The sequence below is a fragment of the Triticum dicoccoides genome, chromosome 2B, assembly GCF_002162155.2.
Source record: "Triticum dicoccoides isolate Atlit2015 ecotype Zavitan chromosome 2B, WEW_v2.0, whole genome shotgun sequence".
Classification (NCBI taxonomy): domain Eukaryota; kingdom Viridiplantae; phylum Streptophyta; class Magnoliopsida; order Poales; family Poaceae; genus Triticum; species Triticum dicoccoides.
Genome location: NC_041383.1, coordinates 301,617,150 through 301,637,936, shown reverse-complemented (window position 1 = coordinate 301,637,936; position 20,787 = coordinate 301,617,150). Strand labels below are relative to the sequence as shown.

General features: G+C 47.8%; 1 protein-coding gene across 1 annotated transcript in view; it reads left to right on the top strand.

Annotated features, from left to right (window-relative positions):
• LOC119363578 (peptidyl-prolyl cis-trans isomerase CYP21-4) overlaps window positions 1-7,268 on the top strand; it is a 33,014-nt gene extending 25,746 nt beyond the window's left edge. The window contains exons 4-8 of the mRNA XM_037628946.1: window positions 2,776-2,826; window positions 4,142-4,227; window positions 5,097-5,234; window positions 5,340-5,487; window positions 6,831-7,268. Coding sequence (XP_037484843.1) covers window positions 2,776-2,826; window positions 4,142-4,227; window positions 5,097-5,234; window positions 5,340-5,487; window positions 6,831-6,917 — 510 coding nt within the window. The 3' untranslated portion in view covers window positions 6,918-7,268. The remainder of the gene's footprint in view (window positions 1-2,775; window positions 2,827-4,141; window positions 4,228-5,096; window positions 5,235-5,339; window positions 5,488-6,830) is intronic.
• The last annotated feature ends 13,519 nt before the right edge of the window (window positions 7,269-20,787 follow it).

The following is a 20,787-nucleotide window of genomic DNA, read 5'->3' as shown; positions in this document are numbered from 1 at the left end:
GTAGCTGCTCTCCCCGATGCACACTTGCCGGGCTTGAGCACTCCATGTCTTCGTCTTCCTCCAGTGCAATCCACCATAGCAGGAGTAGGGTTTTACGCTGCAAAGCGGCCTGAACCTGGGTAAAAGAGAGCTGTCCATCGCTGTGCTGCCCTGTTGTTTTTGCTCTTTGTGCAATGTGATCATCCCCCTCACTAAACCACAAAGGGGCAACCCTGCTCCATAGGTGATCGTGCTCTCCCCACGATACTTATCCATGGCTAGTTCTTTGGTCATATTCCAGCCCTTCAGATCTCTCTTTATGGATTCCTCCCATGTCAAGTTTGGTCTACCCCGGCCTGCGTTTTATATGACCAAACCATCCGACTAACATTGAGTAGCACCACATCATCCACAAAGAGAATACACCATTTTGGATATCTCCTTGTATATCGTCTGCGACCTCATCCATCATCAAACCAAAAAGGTAAGGGCTCAAAGGTGACCCTTGGTGCAGTCCTATTTTAATTGAAAAGTCATCAATGTTGACATCACTTGTTCGAACACTTGTCACAACATTATCGTACATGTCCTTGATGATGGTAATGTACTTTGTTGGGGCTCCGTGTTTCTTCAAGGCACATCACATGACATTCTGTGGTATCTTATCGTAGGCCTTCTCCAAGACAATGAACACCATATGCAGGTCCTTCTTTTGCTCCCTTTATCTCTACATAAGTTCTCATACCAAGAAAATGGCTTTCATGGTCGACCCCCCAGGCATGAAACCAAACTGTTTTTTGGTCATGCTTGTCATTCTTCTTAAGCAGTGCTAAATGGCACTCTCCCATAGCTTCATTGTAATCAAACAATACTGTGGGTGAACTGAATCATATTGCGTGTTATAAAACTGCAAAACAAATGAAATGGAGCCTTCTAAAGAGAATGGAAGCGACATATCTCGGTTCACTGTGTGTACTTTTACATCAGAACATGATTAAGTTGTCTCTGTTTTCTTTCAAGAAGCATTTGAATATTGTTAGCTTCTTTGGATAGTAGTAGCGTAATGTTTAATTCAAAATATGAATTATAGTTCCCACAGTTGAATGAAATTGTACATCTCAAGCACTGATTATGAGTCGAAATACTAGTCGAGACTAGTCGATGGACTAGTCTATGAGTCGCAACTGTGGTGTCGACTGCGAATCTCGTGTAGACTAATTTGATGAGTCGAGCGGTCGAGAGACTAGTCTACGACTAGTCTGGACTAGTCCTGCTGTCTGAGTCGCTCGCCTCAAATTTGGAAGGGGAAAATTGGAGAGCAAGCTATGAGAACGAGCCGCCTGGACGAGGCCACTGCCAGCACCCACTGATTCGCCGCCGGGACGGCGGATGGAGAAGCAAGGTGCTGCACCCGGCCGGAGCTCGTGCTCGTGCGGCGGCCATGGCCATGCCCCGTAGGCGCGTGTGGCCCTGTGACGAGCACGACGGTGGTCGGCGGCGGTGGCCGAAGGCGCGGGTCGTGCGCGCGCGTGCTTTTGTGCGTGATGGCGCAGGCGGTGGCGACGGGATCGATCAGGAGCTAGGGTTACAGAGGCTGGGATGGGAAGTAGGCTAAGTAGGCTGGCTACTTGGGCCCAAATGGGCCAGCTGGGGGTGGCGTGCTGAGCGGCACTGGGCTGGGCCTGGCGAGCGTTGGCTAGCACTGCTGGTTTTATTGTATATACTGTAATGTGCTGTACAGTTTACTACATACTACTCCTACTACATACTGCTACTAGGTAGTTGACTACTACAGTACTTTGTCGACTAGTCTAGCACTAGTCTAAGACTAGTCCGATTAGTCTATGAGTCTCAACCTCGGAACGACTCAACGACTCGTCGACTCGTAATCATTGATCTCAAGGAATAAACCTTATGAGTAAAAGAATCACACATTTGGTAGCATGTTGAAGTGACTATTTACGTTCTTTCCATTTGGTTCTCCTAACTTATAGTAGAAATTATGATATATCTTCTGTGTAAAGAATGGGCATAAGAAACCTTTTGTTTCTTGTCCTAAATTTTCTATCATCTAGTTCATTTTCACATTAAAATGCAGAAAAATAAAAAAATAAAATCAAAATGATTTATATCCTTATAAACTGCTTTTAGAATTATTATTTTTTCTGATGTGAACGCCCCTGCGTGCTTCCTTATTATGAATTTAAGGTATAGTAGACATCAAACTCTGAATTATGTCCTTTTAAGCTGCTTTCGGAATTACCACACTCTCTTATGTGCAGGCCCTTGCTTTCTTACTTATTGTCAATTGAAATGATATTAGACATCAAGCTCACGAGTGCGGCTAATCTGCACCCGGGCTCATCTGCACCCACGTTTAGAAAAAAAATAAAAAAAAATACTAGAAAAATTCAAAAAATTCTAAATTTTTTTGTGGTGGTAGATAATTTGACGCGTGAGGTGCGCCCCAAAATTCATCTCATTTGAGCATCTGAGAAGCTCTCGGCAAAAAAGACAAAATCAGGGTCTGTAAAATGTTCACTGTTCACGCACTGTTTTGACCCGATTTGTCTTTTTTGCCGAGAGCTGCTCAGATGTCCAAATAAGTTGAATTTTGGGGCGCACCTCACGCGTCAAATTATCTACCACCACAAAAAAATTTGAATTTTTTTGAATTTTTCTAGTATTTTTTTTGAATTTTTTTATGAGAGGGAGCAGATGAGCCCGGGCACCGTTTTGAGTTTTCCTCAAGCTCACTGCTTATTTTCTTTTGTGTATTTCCATCCTGACTTGAAGAATATAGAAAGATCTGAGGATTCAACAAAAATAAGTACCCCAAGCTACGTGGTAAGTTCTTTGATAACTGAAGTTGTTTCCAGTCAATTTGGTTAGATTTGTTGGTATTTTATTATGTGTTTAACTATATATCGGATTGATGTATCATATATGTTTATATCTTGCTGTGGTTGTGTTGCTACTGACAGCTAAACCATGTTAATACTTCCAAAGAAAATTGAAGCATAATATGATGATCAGCTTAAAGTAGAGCATGTTGGCATGCTTTGAAATTTCATATGTGCTTTTCAGTGAGCACACTATTTTAATTCTATTTCGAACATGATGATTTCGATTTGCCAACTCCATTATGCAGCGTATTTTTTCTCTTTAGGAGATGCATATAGTAGGTGGGCCACATACTTAATTAGACACCTGAATACCTGATCCATACGTACCAAAAGAAATAAAAAGACCGAGACAGCCTATCAGGCTCTTTAGAGATAAAAACCTAATCTGTTGGGTTCACGCCCAGGCATCCTAGTCCTTGCGGTCCCTGCCACCACACACGCACACATCTTCTTCTACCTTGCTGCTGTAGGCACATAATCTTTCATCTGTTCTTCTGCGCTACCTCACCTCCTCTTTAATACGCATCCACCTCCCTTCCTGCTCTGTCCCGTGGTGCTCGTGCATCTGGTGGATGAAAGAGAGGAGCCTTCCCCAGGTATGTATCAGCGCTGTACAGGAGGAGCTGTGATGACCAGCGGCCATGTCCCCGCAGCCATCATCACCCAGATAGCCCTGGGTACCAGAGGAGAGCTGGGCGGTGCCTGTAATATGTGCCACAGCGATCACTTTTTTGGGTTCACTTGTGATCCATGAATCGGAAGTGAACTCCCATCAATCCATACCGATCTCAAAGCCCGATCTAGACTGATCGATCTGGATCAGGGTTCGAAGCCCATTCCAACGAATCCGGTAACTATGGTTGCTGTAGTTACAGTTCTGAAGACATGACATGTATCAGCAAATGTGGTTGACATTTGATAGTGAATACTGAAATATCCTGTACACAGTGCTTGTAAGTAGTTCTGAACTTGCTCACACAATGTTTATATTTTATCTTGGAATCCTGTGCTGTGTAGATGTTTATTTGGTACCCTGATCCACTTATTATTTGCCATAGAATTAGCACAAGAAGCAGTATATGCTATCGCATGCATGTAGAAGTTCACATCATAAAACCTGGCAATATAAATTCTGAACTAATCCATACATTCTGCACATGGTGAAGTGGTTTAATCAAATATATAATCACCCTTTGTATTGCATAAAGCATCTGTGACGTGCAAAGAATATAATGCTGCTGTTTTCTTGTTGTCAGATAATGGACACTTTGAAAGGCTCAATTACCATAGAAATATCCAAAGATGCTTCTGCTGGTGTTGTGGACAGATTTATCAACTTATGGTGAGCATTCAAATTACTTACTGCGACTAGATTATGTGATTTACATAGCATTACATGCAATGGTGAGGACACTTAGTGTATAATTTATTCATTTAGCAAAAGGAGATGCACTTCTATGGTTCAACCTTCAGTGCAACTCTTCTATTTGTGAGATACCGTTGTATACCCTGTTCCTTCTCTTTGCAAAGATGCTTCTCTGTCTATGACCCTTCCCCTGGGGTGTGTCTGTCTCCATAGCGCCACCACAATATTTTGCTCCAGGGCCAACTACAACGGCATGTTGACTATGTGGATTAAAATCCTTGTGAAATTTATATCTAGTTACCTGACGAACTGAAATTTCTACCACAAACTCCTTTATTTTTGTGTCCTAAGAAGACTGCATTTACCTTAATGCAGTTAATTCGCAATTAATGAGCTCATTTGCACCATTAGTTAGTAAATATAGATGTTTCATTTTCAATATGTTCATCCTTTTGAACAAAGAAACATAGCTTTGTTCTTAAGTAATAAAAATATATTGGTTGTGATGTACTCCCTCCGTCCTGAAATACTTGTCGGATGAATGGATGGATCTAGACGTATTTTAGTTCTATATACATCCATTTTTATGCATTTCTCCGACAAGTATTTCCGGACAGAGGGAGTATAACTTTACTGCCATGGGACTGTAAGTACTAAACATGCCGCAGTGAGTTCTTAGTGCAAAAATATTGCTATCATGGTTGAATACTAGATTATCTAGTAGAACTTTGCCAGCATTGAATAAGTTGATGGGAGGAAAATACTTCATAGTCTGCTAAGAATTCTTCAAGATGAACAATCCATTGTTTACTTATTTATCATCTGATATTTCTTCTATGGCACAGCAAGAGTGATTATTTTAAAGGAATGCCATTTCGTCATGTCATAAAAAACTTGGTAATCTATGGTGGTGATTTTGATTTGAATGGAGCTGCCCATGAATGGATACTGAAAGCCAAAGCCAGTGGAGAAAATGCTCTCAGGTTTTACTCCTGAATAGTGCAATTATTGAATTCCCTTTGCACCCATTGTGATGGCAGACCTGATTTTGTTCTCAAAACCGTACTGGATTTACATGATTTTTGCAGTCCAAAGCATGAGGCCTTCATGATCGGGACTACAAGGAGTCCTAATAATAAAGGATTTGATCTATTTATCACGACTGCTCCAATTCCTGACTTGAATGGCAAGATCGTTTTGTTTGGGAGAGTTATTAAGGGAGAAGATATTGTTCAGGTATTTTATCTGGACTAGAGATGATACCCCGCGCGTTACTGCAGGAATTGATGCAGCTGTTTCTATGAGAATTGGCAATATGAATAGTATTTGGATTAGCAATGTGAGATTGAAACTAAAGTATATACTCCCTCCGATCCGAGTTAATTGACGCAGCCTCTATACAATTTTCCATTTACATTGTATAGAGGCTGCCTAAATTAATTCAGATCGGAGGGAGTATAATTTATTATATTTGATTATTATATAGTTGTAAAATATTTATTGAATATGAGTAGCATGCATGGTGCATATTAGGTTGTGTCTTTTCCCATGCATAGTGCCATGGTGAGTTGGTATAGTTGCATGAGGAGATAATTAAGTTTAGTGGATGCATGGTAGCATGATGAGTTGGCTTATTTAAGATAATTGAGTAAGTGGGGATCAACTATTTAGGTATATAGGATTCTCTCTCAACCTTGTACACTAGTTAGATTTTTCATACACACTCAAATGCAGCTTTCTATTTATTTTGTCTTTTCTATTTATTTCTTGTATTTATATATGTGAAACCTCTGAGCCATATATTCACTAGATGCCCGTTTATGTCAATGGGAGATATTCAAGTTATATAGGAGTTTAACTCCGTGCATAAATGAAAATGAATAAATGAATACCGTAGAACTATCTATGGTCTAGTAGCCATTCCTTAAATTTGGGGGATCCCTGGGTAGCTCAGTGGTACTGTCGGAGGTATTAGTTCCCCTGGGCCTCATCTAGTTTTGAATTTGTGTAATGTTCAATCAAATTATTACCATTGTTCACGAAATCGATAACTGGTAGCTGCTCGGTCGGCTTGGGAGCAGTGATTAACCCGTGAATTGGCCTATTAACTGGATTAATCGGTCGATCATTAATCGGTAGATTAAATAGGAATTGCCAACATATATCTAGTTTTTTTAATTATATTTTATACCATATTCTCATGCCCTTAGTTATGTAATATACCAAAATATGCTACTGTTTGATAAAACCTTAGCTATTGAGGAGCGAGAGGGGAAATTTTTGGGCTTTGTTTGCCCACAAGTTAATGGGTCAACAGCGGTTAATCGGCCTAACAAGTTAACACGATGAATATGTGCTATTCGATTCGGTCACCCTGTGAGTAGTGATTAACTGGCCCGTTGACTGATTAGTTGGACGAATTCTTGAACAATGATTATTACTCCCTCTGTAAACTAATATAAGAGCGTTTAGATCACTAGTGATCTAAACGCTCTTATATTAGTTTACAGAGGGAATACCAATCTAATGAGATCAAGGTCACATCTTTATCTGTTCGGCTTTTTTGTTTACACAAACAGGAGATTGAAGAAATCGATACTGATGAGCATTACCAGCCCAAAACCCCTATCGGCATAATTAACATCAGCCTTATACAGGAGCTTTGAGCTGATCCTGCTGCTGTCCTTGTATCAACCGTCACCTGTCCGTATACTCTTTAAGAAGGCAACTCCTGGCACTTCGTCCCAGTTCATGCAGCAGCTGTGTATAAATTTATACCTTTGTTTTATTTTCAAGCGGAGTTCATGTGTTCAGTTGTTCCAATGTAAATTTCAACCACTTTTATAAGCATGAATATGGCCGTGACCATATCTAACTTGTGCGTTGAACACTGAAATGAGTCTGCTGGTGATGGGTGCGATGCTAATGAACACGCACATATGTAATGTCACTAGACCATAATAGCGAGCGATGCCGGGCTCGTCAATTTAACCCATAATAAGGGCAAGAAGAGTGCACATCTGTGGTATCTAAATATTAGAAATTTTAGTAAATACGTACTTCCTCCGTTCCAAATTTCTTGTCTTAAATTTGTCTAGACATGGATGTATCTAATACTAAAATGTGACTTGATACGTCCGTATTTAGACAAATTTAACACAAGAATTTTGGGACGGAGGGAATACTATATAGTAGCAGGAAATATAAAAATTAATAAGAATGAGATATTTTGAATTTTAAATACAACAAACTGAACTTATTGGATTAACAAAGAACATGTTCATCTAACGAACGTTTGCTATGGACAAATTGCCATGTTTAAGCGACGAAGTGTATTCTTTAAAAATATTGCCATGCGTTTGATGAGGACCAAATGGCTTTAAGGTCGTTCGCTAGCAGCTCCCTCCAAGCGAATATTTGCCAATTAGTATTTCCGTTAACGAAATATAGCACCAATATTTAGTTCTTCACTAGCAGAAATGCTTGTGCGTTGCAACAGGAGAAAAGAAAGTTATATGCTCAAATGCTATGCTCAAATGCCCTAGTAGAATAAGCATGCCTCAAGAACCCCACCCACACGAACCTTCTCCACGAGTGTTATATGCACACGTATCCATCCACACATGTGCCTCCTTCATCTGCACTTTGTGCACGCCCCAAGGCAACCGCCACTTCGTCCTTGTCAACCACGGGGACCGGTGTCGCTGGACTCAACCGGGATGACGTAAACTACAGTAGCTAGTAGCTAGACGTGAACACCCATGTGTCCACATGTCTTCGCGCCGGCAGAAGACAACATGGACATGGCTAAGTTCCCTCATCCTCTTCTTCGGTGCCATATCCGCCGGGGCTGAAAGAGTCCTAGACTAGGTGGTCCTCGGGATGTCGGCCTATCTCACATGGGCCGGACTGTTGGACCGCACTTTATCTGGACCGAAGACCTTTTGTGCCTTAGTGTGTACTCAAGTCAAGGTGGAAGATCTGACATTCCTTGATGTAACCGACTATATGTAAACCTTGATACCCCTGATGTCTATATAAACAAGGGGGTTTAGTCCGTGGAGGCTAGAGGAACAACCGCCATCCTATTAGTTTAGGGTTTAGTTCATCTAATCTCGTGGTAAATCAACTCTGTAATCCCTATATACACAAGCAATATAACGAGCAGGACGTAGGGTATTACCTCTTAGAGAGGGCCCGAACCTGGGTAAATATCGTGTCCCCCGTCCCTTGTTCCCCATCGATCCAAGATCCATAGTTCGGGACCCCCTACCCAAGATCCGCCGGTTTTAACACCGACATTGGTGTTTTTATTGAGAATTCCGATGTTGGGTCGCCGAAGGATCGATGGCTCGCCTGAATATCGAAGACGGCGCCAGCGCCGGGGCGTCTCTGTCCCCAGGCAACTTTTTGCGTTCGACAACATCGTCCTGCATGTTGACTCGACCGATCATCTCAACCAGGTCGACATTTTCGCCTCTGAGCATCAGATCAGGTTTGGTAACTTTGAGTACGTCATCGACGCTCGGGGCGATCTGATCTTCACTAGCTTCTCAGCCTTACCTGCAACAACCATGATCTCCAAAGCATTGACTCCGGGGTCTCTCCCCGATCTGATCTCCGGATCGGCCCTTACCGCATTACCGGCTTCGAGCTCGGAAGCAACTCCTACGTCGAAGACCAGGAATCAACCCTGTCCGGACCTTCCCTCCTCACCGTGGAACCGACCTTGAGCCTTAATGGGAGTTCCACGTCAGAAGACGGGGAGTCAACCCCTGCCGGACTCGCCATCCCTTCTCCAGATCTAGCTCCAAGCCGTCATACATCCTTGGCATCCGAAGACCAGGAGTTGGTCTTGCGTATCAACGCCGAATATGTGAGGAGCATGGACCCTACGGATCTCTCGTCATTAAACAACCTACTAGTCCAGATTCGTGCCATGGGCTCTCCAATGGCCAGCCCTCAGTTTACGAATAGATTGGGATCAAGCCCGACAGCAGGGAAATTGTTACCCCACCCATCACACACCTTCTCGCCACCATTGAAGAGTTGAGCGAAGGCTCACCGTCCCCAAAACTTAAAACAAAAAATGTTCGGGTCAGCGACGACCTTGTCCAGGCCTCGAGCTGAGAATCTGGTTTTCATCCCGAAGAAAGCTTGGGGCTAGACCTCGATTCAGAGCACGATCCTGAACCTACGTCGCATTACCCGGACAATTCGGCATCCGCACTTGGTGTACCGGGTGCCCTCGAGATACCCAACTTCGCCGCTAAAACCCCGGATACGCCACCGGCCGCAGCATGCAGTTTTTTTCCCACCCACCCACCACACGGCACACACCCCAGATTCCTGAAGCCATGTCGCATGGGATTTGATGTACGTTAAGCAGCAGCCCGGAGAAACAGTCCATCACTACTGGGCCAGATTTCTCCTGGTGAAGAACAAGATGACAGATTGGTGCGATCAAGAAGCAATAGCAGCCTTTCGGTTCAACTGCCAGGATAAGGCTGTCTTGAACGCCTTAACCCACCGCCATGTGGAAATCTTTTCCGAGTTGTCGGACCTGATTCATAAATATTGCGCCATGGAAAGCACCTGGAAGGCACAACAAATGCGGAATGAGTCAACCCACACCAAGCAACCAAGAAAATCTCAGGCAAAGCGCATATACTCACGACGGTCGCCCGAACACGAGCTCGCCGAAAAGAAGACTCGATCTCTCACAAGACCTAGAACAGTCTTGGAAGAGCTACTGGACAAATGATGCCCCATACACTCGGCCTTACTTAATACAAACGCAACCCACATGCTTCAAGCTTGTTGGGTGGTCAGGCAGGTGGGAAAGAGCGGTGAATCTATCCTCGGACTCATACCCCCAGTAGAAGATCACCCTCATACGGCGAGGATGATGTCTCGGTGATCTACAAAACTTTCTCCTCAAACAATTAGAGAAAAAGGGCCCTTTGAGAGCTCGGCCAAGTCCACCGAGTCACAACCGCAAACTCCTGGACTGACACATCAATGACTTTCGACGAGCAAGACGAACCAAGGGGCCGCTCCATCCGAGCACTTGCCGCACTAGTCCTCGACCCTATAGTGGACGACTTTAGACTCAAGGTGCTTATGGATGGAGGTAGCGGTTTAAACCTCATTTACGAGAATACCCTTGATAAAATGCAATTCAATAGATCCTGAGTCGAGCAGAGCCGAACTACCTTTCGAGGAATTATCCCAGACCGAGAGGCACGCTGCCCTGGACGCGTCACCTCGGATGTAGTATTCGGCACTTCGGAGAACTACAGGTCCGAAGAGTTGCTCTTCCACATTGTGCCCTTCCATAGCGGATACAACGCCCTGTTAGGACGTGAGGCATTCTCAAGATTTCAGGCTGTACCACATTACGGGTACATGTAACTAAAAATGCCAGGGTCCAATGGCATGATTACAATCACGACCGATCTGAATAGAGCCCTTCGGGCAGAGAACAAAACAACATCTCCCGCCCTAGAAATGTTGTCTGAGGCCCTGGCAGCCGAGGAACTAACCACACTCCGCACAATGGTGGATCGGCATGATGCCACCCTCAGCAAGAGGCCCAAGTCCACATCCTTTAAGCCAGCTAACGAGACCATTAAATTCCAAGTGCATCCAACGGACCCCAACAAAACAGCAACCATTGGAGCCCAGCTAGACCCCAGGATCAATGAGGTGTTATGTGCATTCCTATGTGAGAATTGGGACATATTCGCCTGGCATCCTTCGGATATGCCGGGAATCCCACGAAGACTGGTGGAGCACAACCTAAACATAACTAAAGGCTTCAAGCTAGTCAAACAAGCGTTTAACGATTCTCCGAACCCAAGCGTCAAGCTATGGGAGAAGAGCTAGCCAAATTAATTGAAGCCAGACTCATCAGAGAAATAAAACACCCCGAGTGGTTGGCAAACCTGGTCATGGTGCCCAAAAAGGACAAATCCTGGCGGCTATGCGTCGACTTTAAAGACCTCAATAAAGCCTTCTCGAATGACCCCTTCCCTCTGCCTCGGATAGACCAGATTATCGACGCCACTGCCTGACATGACTCACTGTGCTTCTTCGATGCCTACTCTGGATACCATCAAATCAAGATGAAGGACTCCGACCATGCAGCAAATGCCTTCATCACCCCCTACGGTCCCTACTTCAACACAATGCCTTTTGGATTGAAAAACACAGGTGCCACATACCAACGCATGATTCAAACATGCCTAGAAAACCAAATCGGCAAGACAGTTGAAGCATACGTCGACGACGTGGTCATCAAAACCAAACTCGTCACCCAGCTGGTAAACGACCTCCGCCAGACCATCGAGAATTTGCGAGCCTACGATATACAGATCAACCGGGATAAATGCGTCTTCGGAGTTCCCGCCGGAAAACTGCCCGGATTCATTGTCTCCCATAGAGGAATAGAGGCCAATACGGCTAAAATCCGAGCCCTATCCCAGCTGGCAATACCCACAGAGCTTAAACACATCCAGAAGCTGGTAGGTTGCGTTGCGGCTTTGAGCCGCTTCATCTCCCGTCTTGGAGAAAAAGCCTTGTCGCTCTACAGATTGCTCAAAAAGACCAAAAATTTCGAATGGACAGATGAGGCAACTGCCACACTAGAGGAGATAAAAACACTACTAGCAAGCAATCCCATATTAACAGCACCCTGCATCGGCGAACCTATGCTACTATACATCTCGGCCACGAATCAGGTCGTGAGCGGGGTGCTCGTGGTGCAGTGAGAGGCAGAAGGTCACAATTTCCGGGTCCAGAAACCCGTCTACTATGTATCGGAAGTACTTACTCCATGCAAATCCCGATATCCACACTATCAAAAATAGCCTACACAGTCTTTATGGCGTCCCGAAAACTTTGACACTACTTTCAAGACTGTTCGGTCACGGTCGCATCCGAGGTACCCCTGAACGACATTATCAATAACAGGGACGCCACAGGCCGTATCGCCAAATGGGCCATCGAGCTCCTTCCCTTCGAAATCGTGTACAAGCAACGCCGAGCTGTTAAATCTCAGGTACTCGCCGATTTTCTGGCTGAATGGATGGAGTCCGAACTCCCCCGGGCATATAGTACGTACACACACTGGACAATGTACTTTGACGGCTCCAAAATGTTAGCCAGACTGGGTGCTGGGGTAATCCTCATCTCCCCCACGGACGACACTATCTGGTACGTACTGCAGATTATGTACACAAACTCCAACAACACCATCGAATATGAAGCCTTTTTGCATGGTCTTCGGATGGAGACGTCGGTGGGCGTACAGTGTCTCGAGGTACGGGGAGACTCCAACCTTGCTATCTCTCAGGTCAGTGGCGAGTTCGACGCCAAACACCCAAAAATGGCACCATACCAAAACATCATCTTAAAAATATCACCTCGGTTCGAAGGGTTAGAATTCCACCATGTCTCTAGAGACAACAACCAAGCTGCGGACGTCCTTGCCCGCATGGGCGCCAAGCGCGACCCAGTGCCAAAGAACACCTTTTTAGAACGGCTCTTCAAGCCATCCGTTGTATGGCAGGATGGGAATAAGGATTCGGCCACCGATGACCCCACTCAAATCACCACTCCGGCCATTGAGCCAGACAAGGGCATCATCGGCGGCCCGGCATAGGAGGAAACACCTTTGGGTCATGAAGTCATGGCAGTATTTGCACCATGGACTGAGCCCTTCCTGGCCTACCTTTTACAAAAGGAACTCCTTGACGATCAAACCGGGGCGCGACGCATAGTTCGGCCCTCTAAAGCCTATAAGGCCCACAACGGTGAGCTGTACAGGAAGAGCACTACTGGAGTTCTACAGAGGTGCATATCGAAAGCAGAGTGGCAACAACTTTTGGACGAAATACACGCTAGCATGAGCGGCCATCACGCGGCAGCTTGGGCCCTGTTAAGCAAGGCTTTCCGAGCAGGGTTTTTCTAGCCCACCTCTCACGCGAACGCCCATAGCTTAGTCTAACATTGTGTGGGATGCCAGTTTTTTGCAAATCAAAGCCATATGCCCACACGGCTCTCCGGACTATACCAATCACCTGGCCCTTCGCATTTTGGGGGCTGGATATGGTCGGACCACTTAAAAGGGGGACCAAGGAAAAGAAATACCTACTGGTCATGGTCGACAAGTTCACTAAATGGATTGAAGTAAAACCGGTAACTTCAGCGAAGTCCAGACTAGTCATCTACTTCGTATCTGGCGTGGTGCATAGTTATGGTGTCCCCCACATTATAATCACGGATAAAAGATCTAATTTTACGACCCAGGAAGTTAGACTAGTGAGCTAACATGGGCATCAAGCTCGACTACGCCTCAGTGTATCACCCGCAGAGCAATGGACAAGTCGAACGGGCCAACAGACTAATCATGAGCGGCATTAAGCCCTACCTAGTCCGTTCCCTGCAGCAATCTAATTGTCACCGGGTGGAGGAGCTTGACTCCATATTATGGGGATTGCGTACTACCCCTAAACGATCAACATGATATACACCTTTCTTCATGGTGTATGGCGCAGAGGCAGTCCTCCCATGTGATATCATTCACGACACTCCTAGAATTCACATGTATGAGGGAAAGAAAGCCGAATTGGATCGGCGGGACGACCTGGACACCTTAGAAGAAGAGCGCGATGTGGCTCGGGCTCGCTCTACATTCTACCAGCAGCAGGCTCGATGCTACTATAGCAGGGAGGTTCGAGCGAAGGCATACAACATCGGTGACCTTGTCCTTCGTCTCCATGAGAAGCAAAAGAACAAGCTCTTGCCGAAATGGGAAGGCCCTTTCATAATCGATGAAGTACTAGCAGGAGGGACATATCATATTCGCAATCCAGCCGATGATCGCGTCGAACCAAACCCCCAGAACGTAGCTCAGCTTCACCGCTTCTATGGCTAGTATGGCCACGTCAGTCCCACTAGCCTTTTTTTCTTTACTATATCTTTCCTTTTCCTTTACTTCTGTGGAGGCAGCACCTCTCGGGCTCTGTCCGGATAAACCGAACTGTGTTTAGGCCCCTTTTGCCATACATTTTAAAATGTAGTGCCCAGGCTTACCTGGGGGCTCCTATCAATCAGCCAATCAATATGACCTTTTTTTGCATATAATTATTCTTGCATTTTCCTGAATAATCTTACGCCATCATATGCACCGATTTGACTTAAGATTTTGCCAAGATGGGTTGCCTGGATCCTGTGTTTACCCCCTACATTCCTGATTGTTCGGCTAGGGAGTAAAGGGGGAACCTCTGCGATTGCTACAGCCAGGTCAACCGAGTACGTACCTCAGCCGATTGCTATTGACCATTATCCGCATACTCTAGGTATTCGAGCACTACATTTCTTTTTTACAAGACGAACCCGAAGAAAGGAACCTCTAAAGGAACTATTTTCTTCGGTAGATGTTTCTTACATGAAAAAGTAATATAACATAACTCTCCGCACACGTTTTTGTTTGTTTGAACCAAATGGTCGGATTGCCTAGTTACCGAAAGTGATTTCCTGTTACCTCAGGTCACATAGTACAGAACACTCCTCGGCTGCTGGCCGGGGAGACTAAAGCCGATGGCCGTTTAAGACATCATTTTACAGTACGGATCAAGAAAGTTTGATGTAAGGTACATAGTTACATAGAATCAAACACCTCACTCTTTTTCCACATCGTCTATTAGGCTATCTAGGACACAATACTGTTGGGAGTATCGAGCCGCGAGCATCACTTGTTCGTACACCAAATGAAGTGGAATTTCTTGCCCATCCAGTCCTACCGGTCCCACACGTGCCATCCGCTCCGGCACAAGTTTGATGAATCAGGTCTTCACCATAGCCCATGCTTCTCACGCCCCTCACGACAGGCTGATATCTTCCATAACTCAAAGCGTCACGGAGCTCCTTTGAAACGATCAGCCAATTCGGCCATATTTTCTGGTGCCACCTCGGTCGGCCATATGCCTTGACCATGTTCTTCATGGCTTTTCAAGCCTTCTCATGAATAACAGACAACTCCTTTACGAGATTACTGCCAAAGAACTGGTCATCTCCGGCCCGACCTGTCAAGAGACCTATCAGAGAGAAGGGATGTCCGTTACACTCAGACATCACGACCGTATACATACCAAAGCTTATAAATTACTTACTAAACATGCCACTTTTCAATTTCTGGTTCTCTTCCAACGCCTGTTTTAATTGAATCTTCATACTCTCCAGTTCTTTGGCCTATTGTTGGTTTTCCACCTTCAGCTTGTTGTTCTCTTCATGGCTTCATTTCCGAACCTGAGTACCAGCTTCATATTGTGACTCGGCATACCGCTGGGACTCTTTAGAGGCATCCAGGTCCTTTTGTAGTTGACCTATGTATTCGGCTGGTATAAAGAAGGCTGGTGTTAAACATGGCACACTGGTTTACTAATGCTTGTTTAAAGCTGTCCCTCACCATGGGCCTCGCTGGTGAACTTCTTCACCACCTCTAATTTGGCTCTCACATTAGCCAATTGTGTTCGGCTCAAGACAAGGTCTTCGGACAGTTTCTTGTGCTGGTCCTTTAAAGCCTGCCGACAACAAGAAAAATCTATATTCACAGACCCTTAACTCCGCTGTCCCGCCCGAATCAAGGCTCGGGGGCTACTAGTTTATCATTTATATTCGGTTGTCAGAACCCATTTCTTACCTGCATATTGACCGACAGAAGGTTGGCAATCCCCTCAAGACCTGTTCGGGCCGCTCCGAGGTATGCGTCAACTGAATTTAAAGCGTTAAACTCTCGGTCGGAAAGGGCGGCATGGCGCAGGGATTCCTTCCATCGCCGATGATTTATCACGCTTTCAACTTCAAAATTTGGTGACCAAGACATCATCAGGATCTTCTAAAGGCTGTCCTATAGTGGAATTCCCTGCATCGACCTCTGCCCATACTTAGCGTCATCAAGTGCCCCCGGACACCCCCTCGATGTCTTAGGATGGTTGAGGTGGTACTTTTTCCTACAAACACAGATTGAATGTCAATGGAGCCCTGCAGTGATGAGGCCACTGATAAACTGATGGAAATTATGCTACCTTTTCCCCGAAGACATGTTTGGCGTAGCTCCCGTGGTCGCTTTTTGCTTGGAGGCCCCTTTGTCGGATGGAATTGATGCCGCCCCTGTCGGTGTTCAGCGCGAGGTACGACGACCCTTGGGAGTAGAAGCGTGAGTCGAACACCTTGTTTGAGAGGAGGCCTTCTTGCTACTTATGATGGAAGAGGGGAGAAGCCCAGGGTGATCAGCTATAGTAGCCATCTTGGAACCATCAAGGCTTTCCAGAAAGAAAACCCCGTCCTCAAATTCGATGGACACCTCTGGGTCCTAGTGAAATCCCGGGTCATCGTCACGGGAGTGGTCCTCTGGTTGAGGAGAAGGGCAGCTGATGCCTTCAACCTGGCGTCTCCAGCTCTGTTTGAAAAAATAGTTGAGCCAATCAATATTCCGACATAATATCCGAACTATGTATGCAAGTTTAAACTTACCCATTCGACGTGGTTATAGCTCGATTAGCCTTCCCAGTTTCTCGGGCAGACCAACTCTTCTTCCTCGCCTTTGAATAGGTCCGCTAATATGCCAGACATTGCTTTTGAGCTGTCCGGCCCCGTCGCTTGTAGCAGGACGCGTCACTCGTCCCATTGTAGCACCATAGAGGGAGCACCCTTTGCTGGAGAGGTTGCACGCATTGATTGATTGCTGCAGCCATTACGTCAACATGGTTAATCTACTGTAGGCCAGCACCCTTACATTTGCGGCTAGGCACCGCACCTCGGAAGACTCTCCTTGAGAAGGACTTTTGAGCCGCCAGTTAAGTTGCTTCTTTAACGAAGCGCCCGAATACTCGGGCAGACCTCTCCGAGCGGGTTATAACAGGAGGACATCTTTGATATAAAACCACTCCGAAGACTATTCTTCCGAATCTTTCTTTGGAGTTCCAATGGGATATCCAGTGCCAGCTATATGACACACTTCGGCTCCGCCTACTTCAAACATTGACCTCCCGTGGATGCAAGGAACGAGGCAGAAGTACTTCCTCCATAACTCAAAATGGGCCTCGCAACCCAGAAACATCTCGCAGAGGGCGACAAAGCCAGAAATATGAAGAATTGATCCAGGGGTAAGGTGGTGGATTTGGATCCCGTAAAACTCTAGCAGGCTGTCGACGTTCTGGGAACGGGGGTCCCCAGACTTGCTGTCGGATATCGGGATCCGGAAAAACCCTTAAGGTTCGAACTCTGGGGTGCGCACGAAGATCTTCTCCCTACCAAAATACGCCCACAACCTCGCCGCGATTCTAAGCTAGCACGATGAACAACACAAGAGACACGAGGTTTATACTGGTTCGGGCCACCATTGTGGTGTAATACCCTAATCCAGTGTGTGGTGTGGTGGATTGCCTCTTGGGCTGATGATGAACATTACAGAGGAAGAACAGCCTCGCGAGGGTTGTTCTTGTGGTGGTGCGGTGTTCTGCTTAGGAAGGATTCCATCCCCTCCTATTGTGGTGGCTAGCTCTATTTATAGAGGCCTTGGTCCTCTTCCCAAATATTGAGCGGGCAGGAAGCCAACAACAACCATTTTGAAAGGGGACAACTAGTACAAGCTATCCTGACTAAAGGTGGTCTTCGACTGCCAAAGGCACTGGCGACGATGCCGTCTTGGGCTCCACGGTGACCTCCGTCCTACCGTCCTGCTAGTCTTGGTCTCGTTGCATAGATATGGAAACCTTTGCTTGATGCCTCAGTACTCCGCGCCTGCGCTTGCACCCTTTGCACCAAAGAGGAAATGAGGACAGTGCGCAAGCTGGCGCTCGCCTGGTCTTGATCGTCATGGCTTGTGTCATGAGCACCTCGCGAGGTACCCCTTGCCTTGATCTCTCCGCCTCCTCGCGAGCCTACCTGGTGAGGCCGCCCCTGAGGAGGCCTTGTGTCGTCCGTCCCGCGAGGCTTGGCCCCTCGCGAGGGTCTTGAGCTTGGGTTGATGAAGACAGTCCGTACTTGGCCGCTGGTGATCCACGCTGCAGGCCGCAGGCAGGCAAGTTTGGGGACCCCCGTTCCCAGGACACCGACAGTAGCCCCCGGGCCCAAGGCGTGCTCGAACTTGGCTTAGCAGCGAAGCCAAAGGGCAAGTGCGGAGCGCCATGGGCCCCAGCAGCCTACGGCCTTGGTCAACGCATGGCGACTGATTGGACGTGGGCGTCTCCGCTTCCCCACACTCCCCCAATATCCGCCTGGCTAGGCAGCCACGAAGCTTTACACAATTATTTCCCCTTCGCTGCCCGCGTGCTTCCTGTTCCCCTTTCTTCCTCGAGCCTCTGTTTTCGCTCCCAATCTGATTTGAGCTCTTCTCCCACCATTGTCATGGCGCCAACTAGCAAGGAGAAAGGGAAGAAGCTCCTTCCCTCGTCCAGTTCGCCTCCGGCAATTGAGCCCGCCGTCGGCCGGTCGCCGGTGCTCAATCTGGAAGCCTTGGGCAAGGTCCGCTCCGCGCTTGCCTCCAGCTTTAACGAGCGCGGAAAGACGATGGCTTGGCCTGCGTCCCATGCCTCCGTCGACATGATCATCGTGGAGGTTCGATTCTTCGCCGACGCCCTGTGGGCCGGCCTGGTTCCTCCTTTATCCGCCTTTTTCAATGTGGTGCTTTCCCACTATCAGATCCATATGATGCATCTTGACCCTCAATCCGTTACCCTTCTTGCTGTCTTCGCCTTTGTCTGTGAAGCCATGGTGGGCATTGCTCCTGACCGACCCCTTGCAGTGCTCGGGGTGCGTGAGCTTCCAGGCCGTGGCAGAGATGGCCGCCTCAGGGATTGATTTTGGCCTTCCGCCTTCCTCGAGTGGGTTCTGGACGCGGTGGCTGTATGTGGATGTCGGAGTGCCCAGCCCCCTGCTCTCGCCTCCGACATTGCCTGCTATCCCCAATCCGGGCTGGGGCCACGAGAGGCTCGTGAGCCCCCGGCTCTCCTTTGTTTGGCGCCAACTGGAGAGGTTGAGAGAGCTCGACGTGACCGTGCCCCGGGTGGTGAAGGAGTTCCTCCAGTGTCGCATTGCTCCTCTCCAGCGCCACTCCCGACCGATGTGGGCCCTGACTAGATACCAGGACCGCATGAGGCTCCAGGAGACAGAGCTGGCGCCCGAAACGCTGAAGAAGGTGCTTGTGGTCTTGACTGGCGACCCCTCCCCGGGAGACATTCGGCACGGGGGTAGCCTCCTGTATCTCAGCTCGGGCGAGGCTGAGTTCGCGAGACAGATGCCTCACTTCGACGAATGGGGGTTGCGCCCGGCTGGTCTTGTGGGGCCTCACGAGAATCCTATCGCCATGGCTCCCTTCCCCGTCGCCAACACCGATCTTGCCCCAGGAGCGGGTGCAGGGAGGCAAGCATCGCTTGAGGCGGGAGGCTCTGGTATCGCGGTGCAGATGCCACACGGGGCTCCCGAAGCGTCATCCTTCGGAGCTTGTGAAGCCCGCCCTGAGGCGCTCGTTGATGGGGGGATGCAACCCGCGGCTCCCGAGGCCGGAGCCCCCGAGGCCTCGGCAGGCAATCAGGAAGTGGTGCCTGATCGCTCCTCCCAGCTTGGCACCCCTGAGGTTGGCTGCCTGGGCGCTTCTTCATCCGTGCCACACCCTGGTCCTCATGTTGAGCGCCTGTGTCGGTTCCGCGTGGACTTTGCCGCCCTCCGCAAGAGGAAGGAGTCTTCGAGATGCAGTGGGCGCCCCTTCCGACCGTTGAAGCACAGGAAGTACTTTGCCATAGACGAGTAAGTACCTCGTTTTTGCAATTCCTCAATCGCTGCTCCCTTTCCTGACCGTGGCCTTTCAGGATCCCTCATGCCAAGCCTGCGGAGTCTCCCAAGAAGCAACTTCATTCGGCCTCGCCTTCATCGCTGGCCTTGAGCGTCCCGAGATTGTGTGCTACTCCTGATGCGGGCTCAGCTGGAGAAGCAGGGCTGCCCGCAGGGTGTCTGGAGCCTGCGCCCTTGCCGCCTTTCCTTCGCGACCTTGCTTGGGGTGTGACTAGCCTGCCCCGGGCTCCTCCTCTGATCATGGACGGTGAGTAGTTGGCGTCGGTCCTTGGCTCTTCTTATGGAGATGTATCTGCGCTGGTCAGGGTCCCCTGCGGGGCCTGTCCGGCACTCGTGGGGGTGCCAGCCCCCAGTCCACTGCCGAGAGGGGGTGAACCGCTTCAGGGCCCGCCGATAGCGCCAGTGACGGAGGATGACATCGATAGCGTGCTCGAGCGCACGAGGGAGCGAAGTGCCGTTCGTCGAGAGTTCCTTTGGAGGGCGATGGACGTGATGGGCCAGCTTGGTGGAGAGCTCGCGGACGTGGACGCGTGTCTTGAAGCTGAAGGCCTGCGGCTGATTGAGGAGCAATGCAAGCTGAAGGTGGCAGTCAACCTTGCGTGTCACCAGCGCGAGCTTGACAACGCAAAGGCCGAAGCATCCCTTGCAGCCTCGCGAAAGGCCTGCTCCCGAGTTATT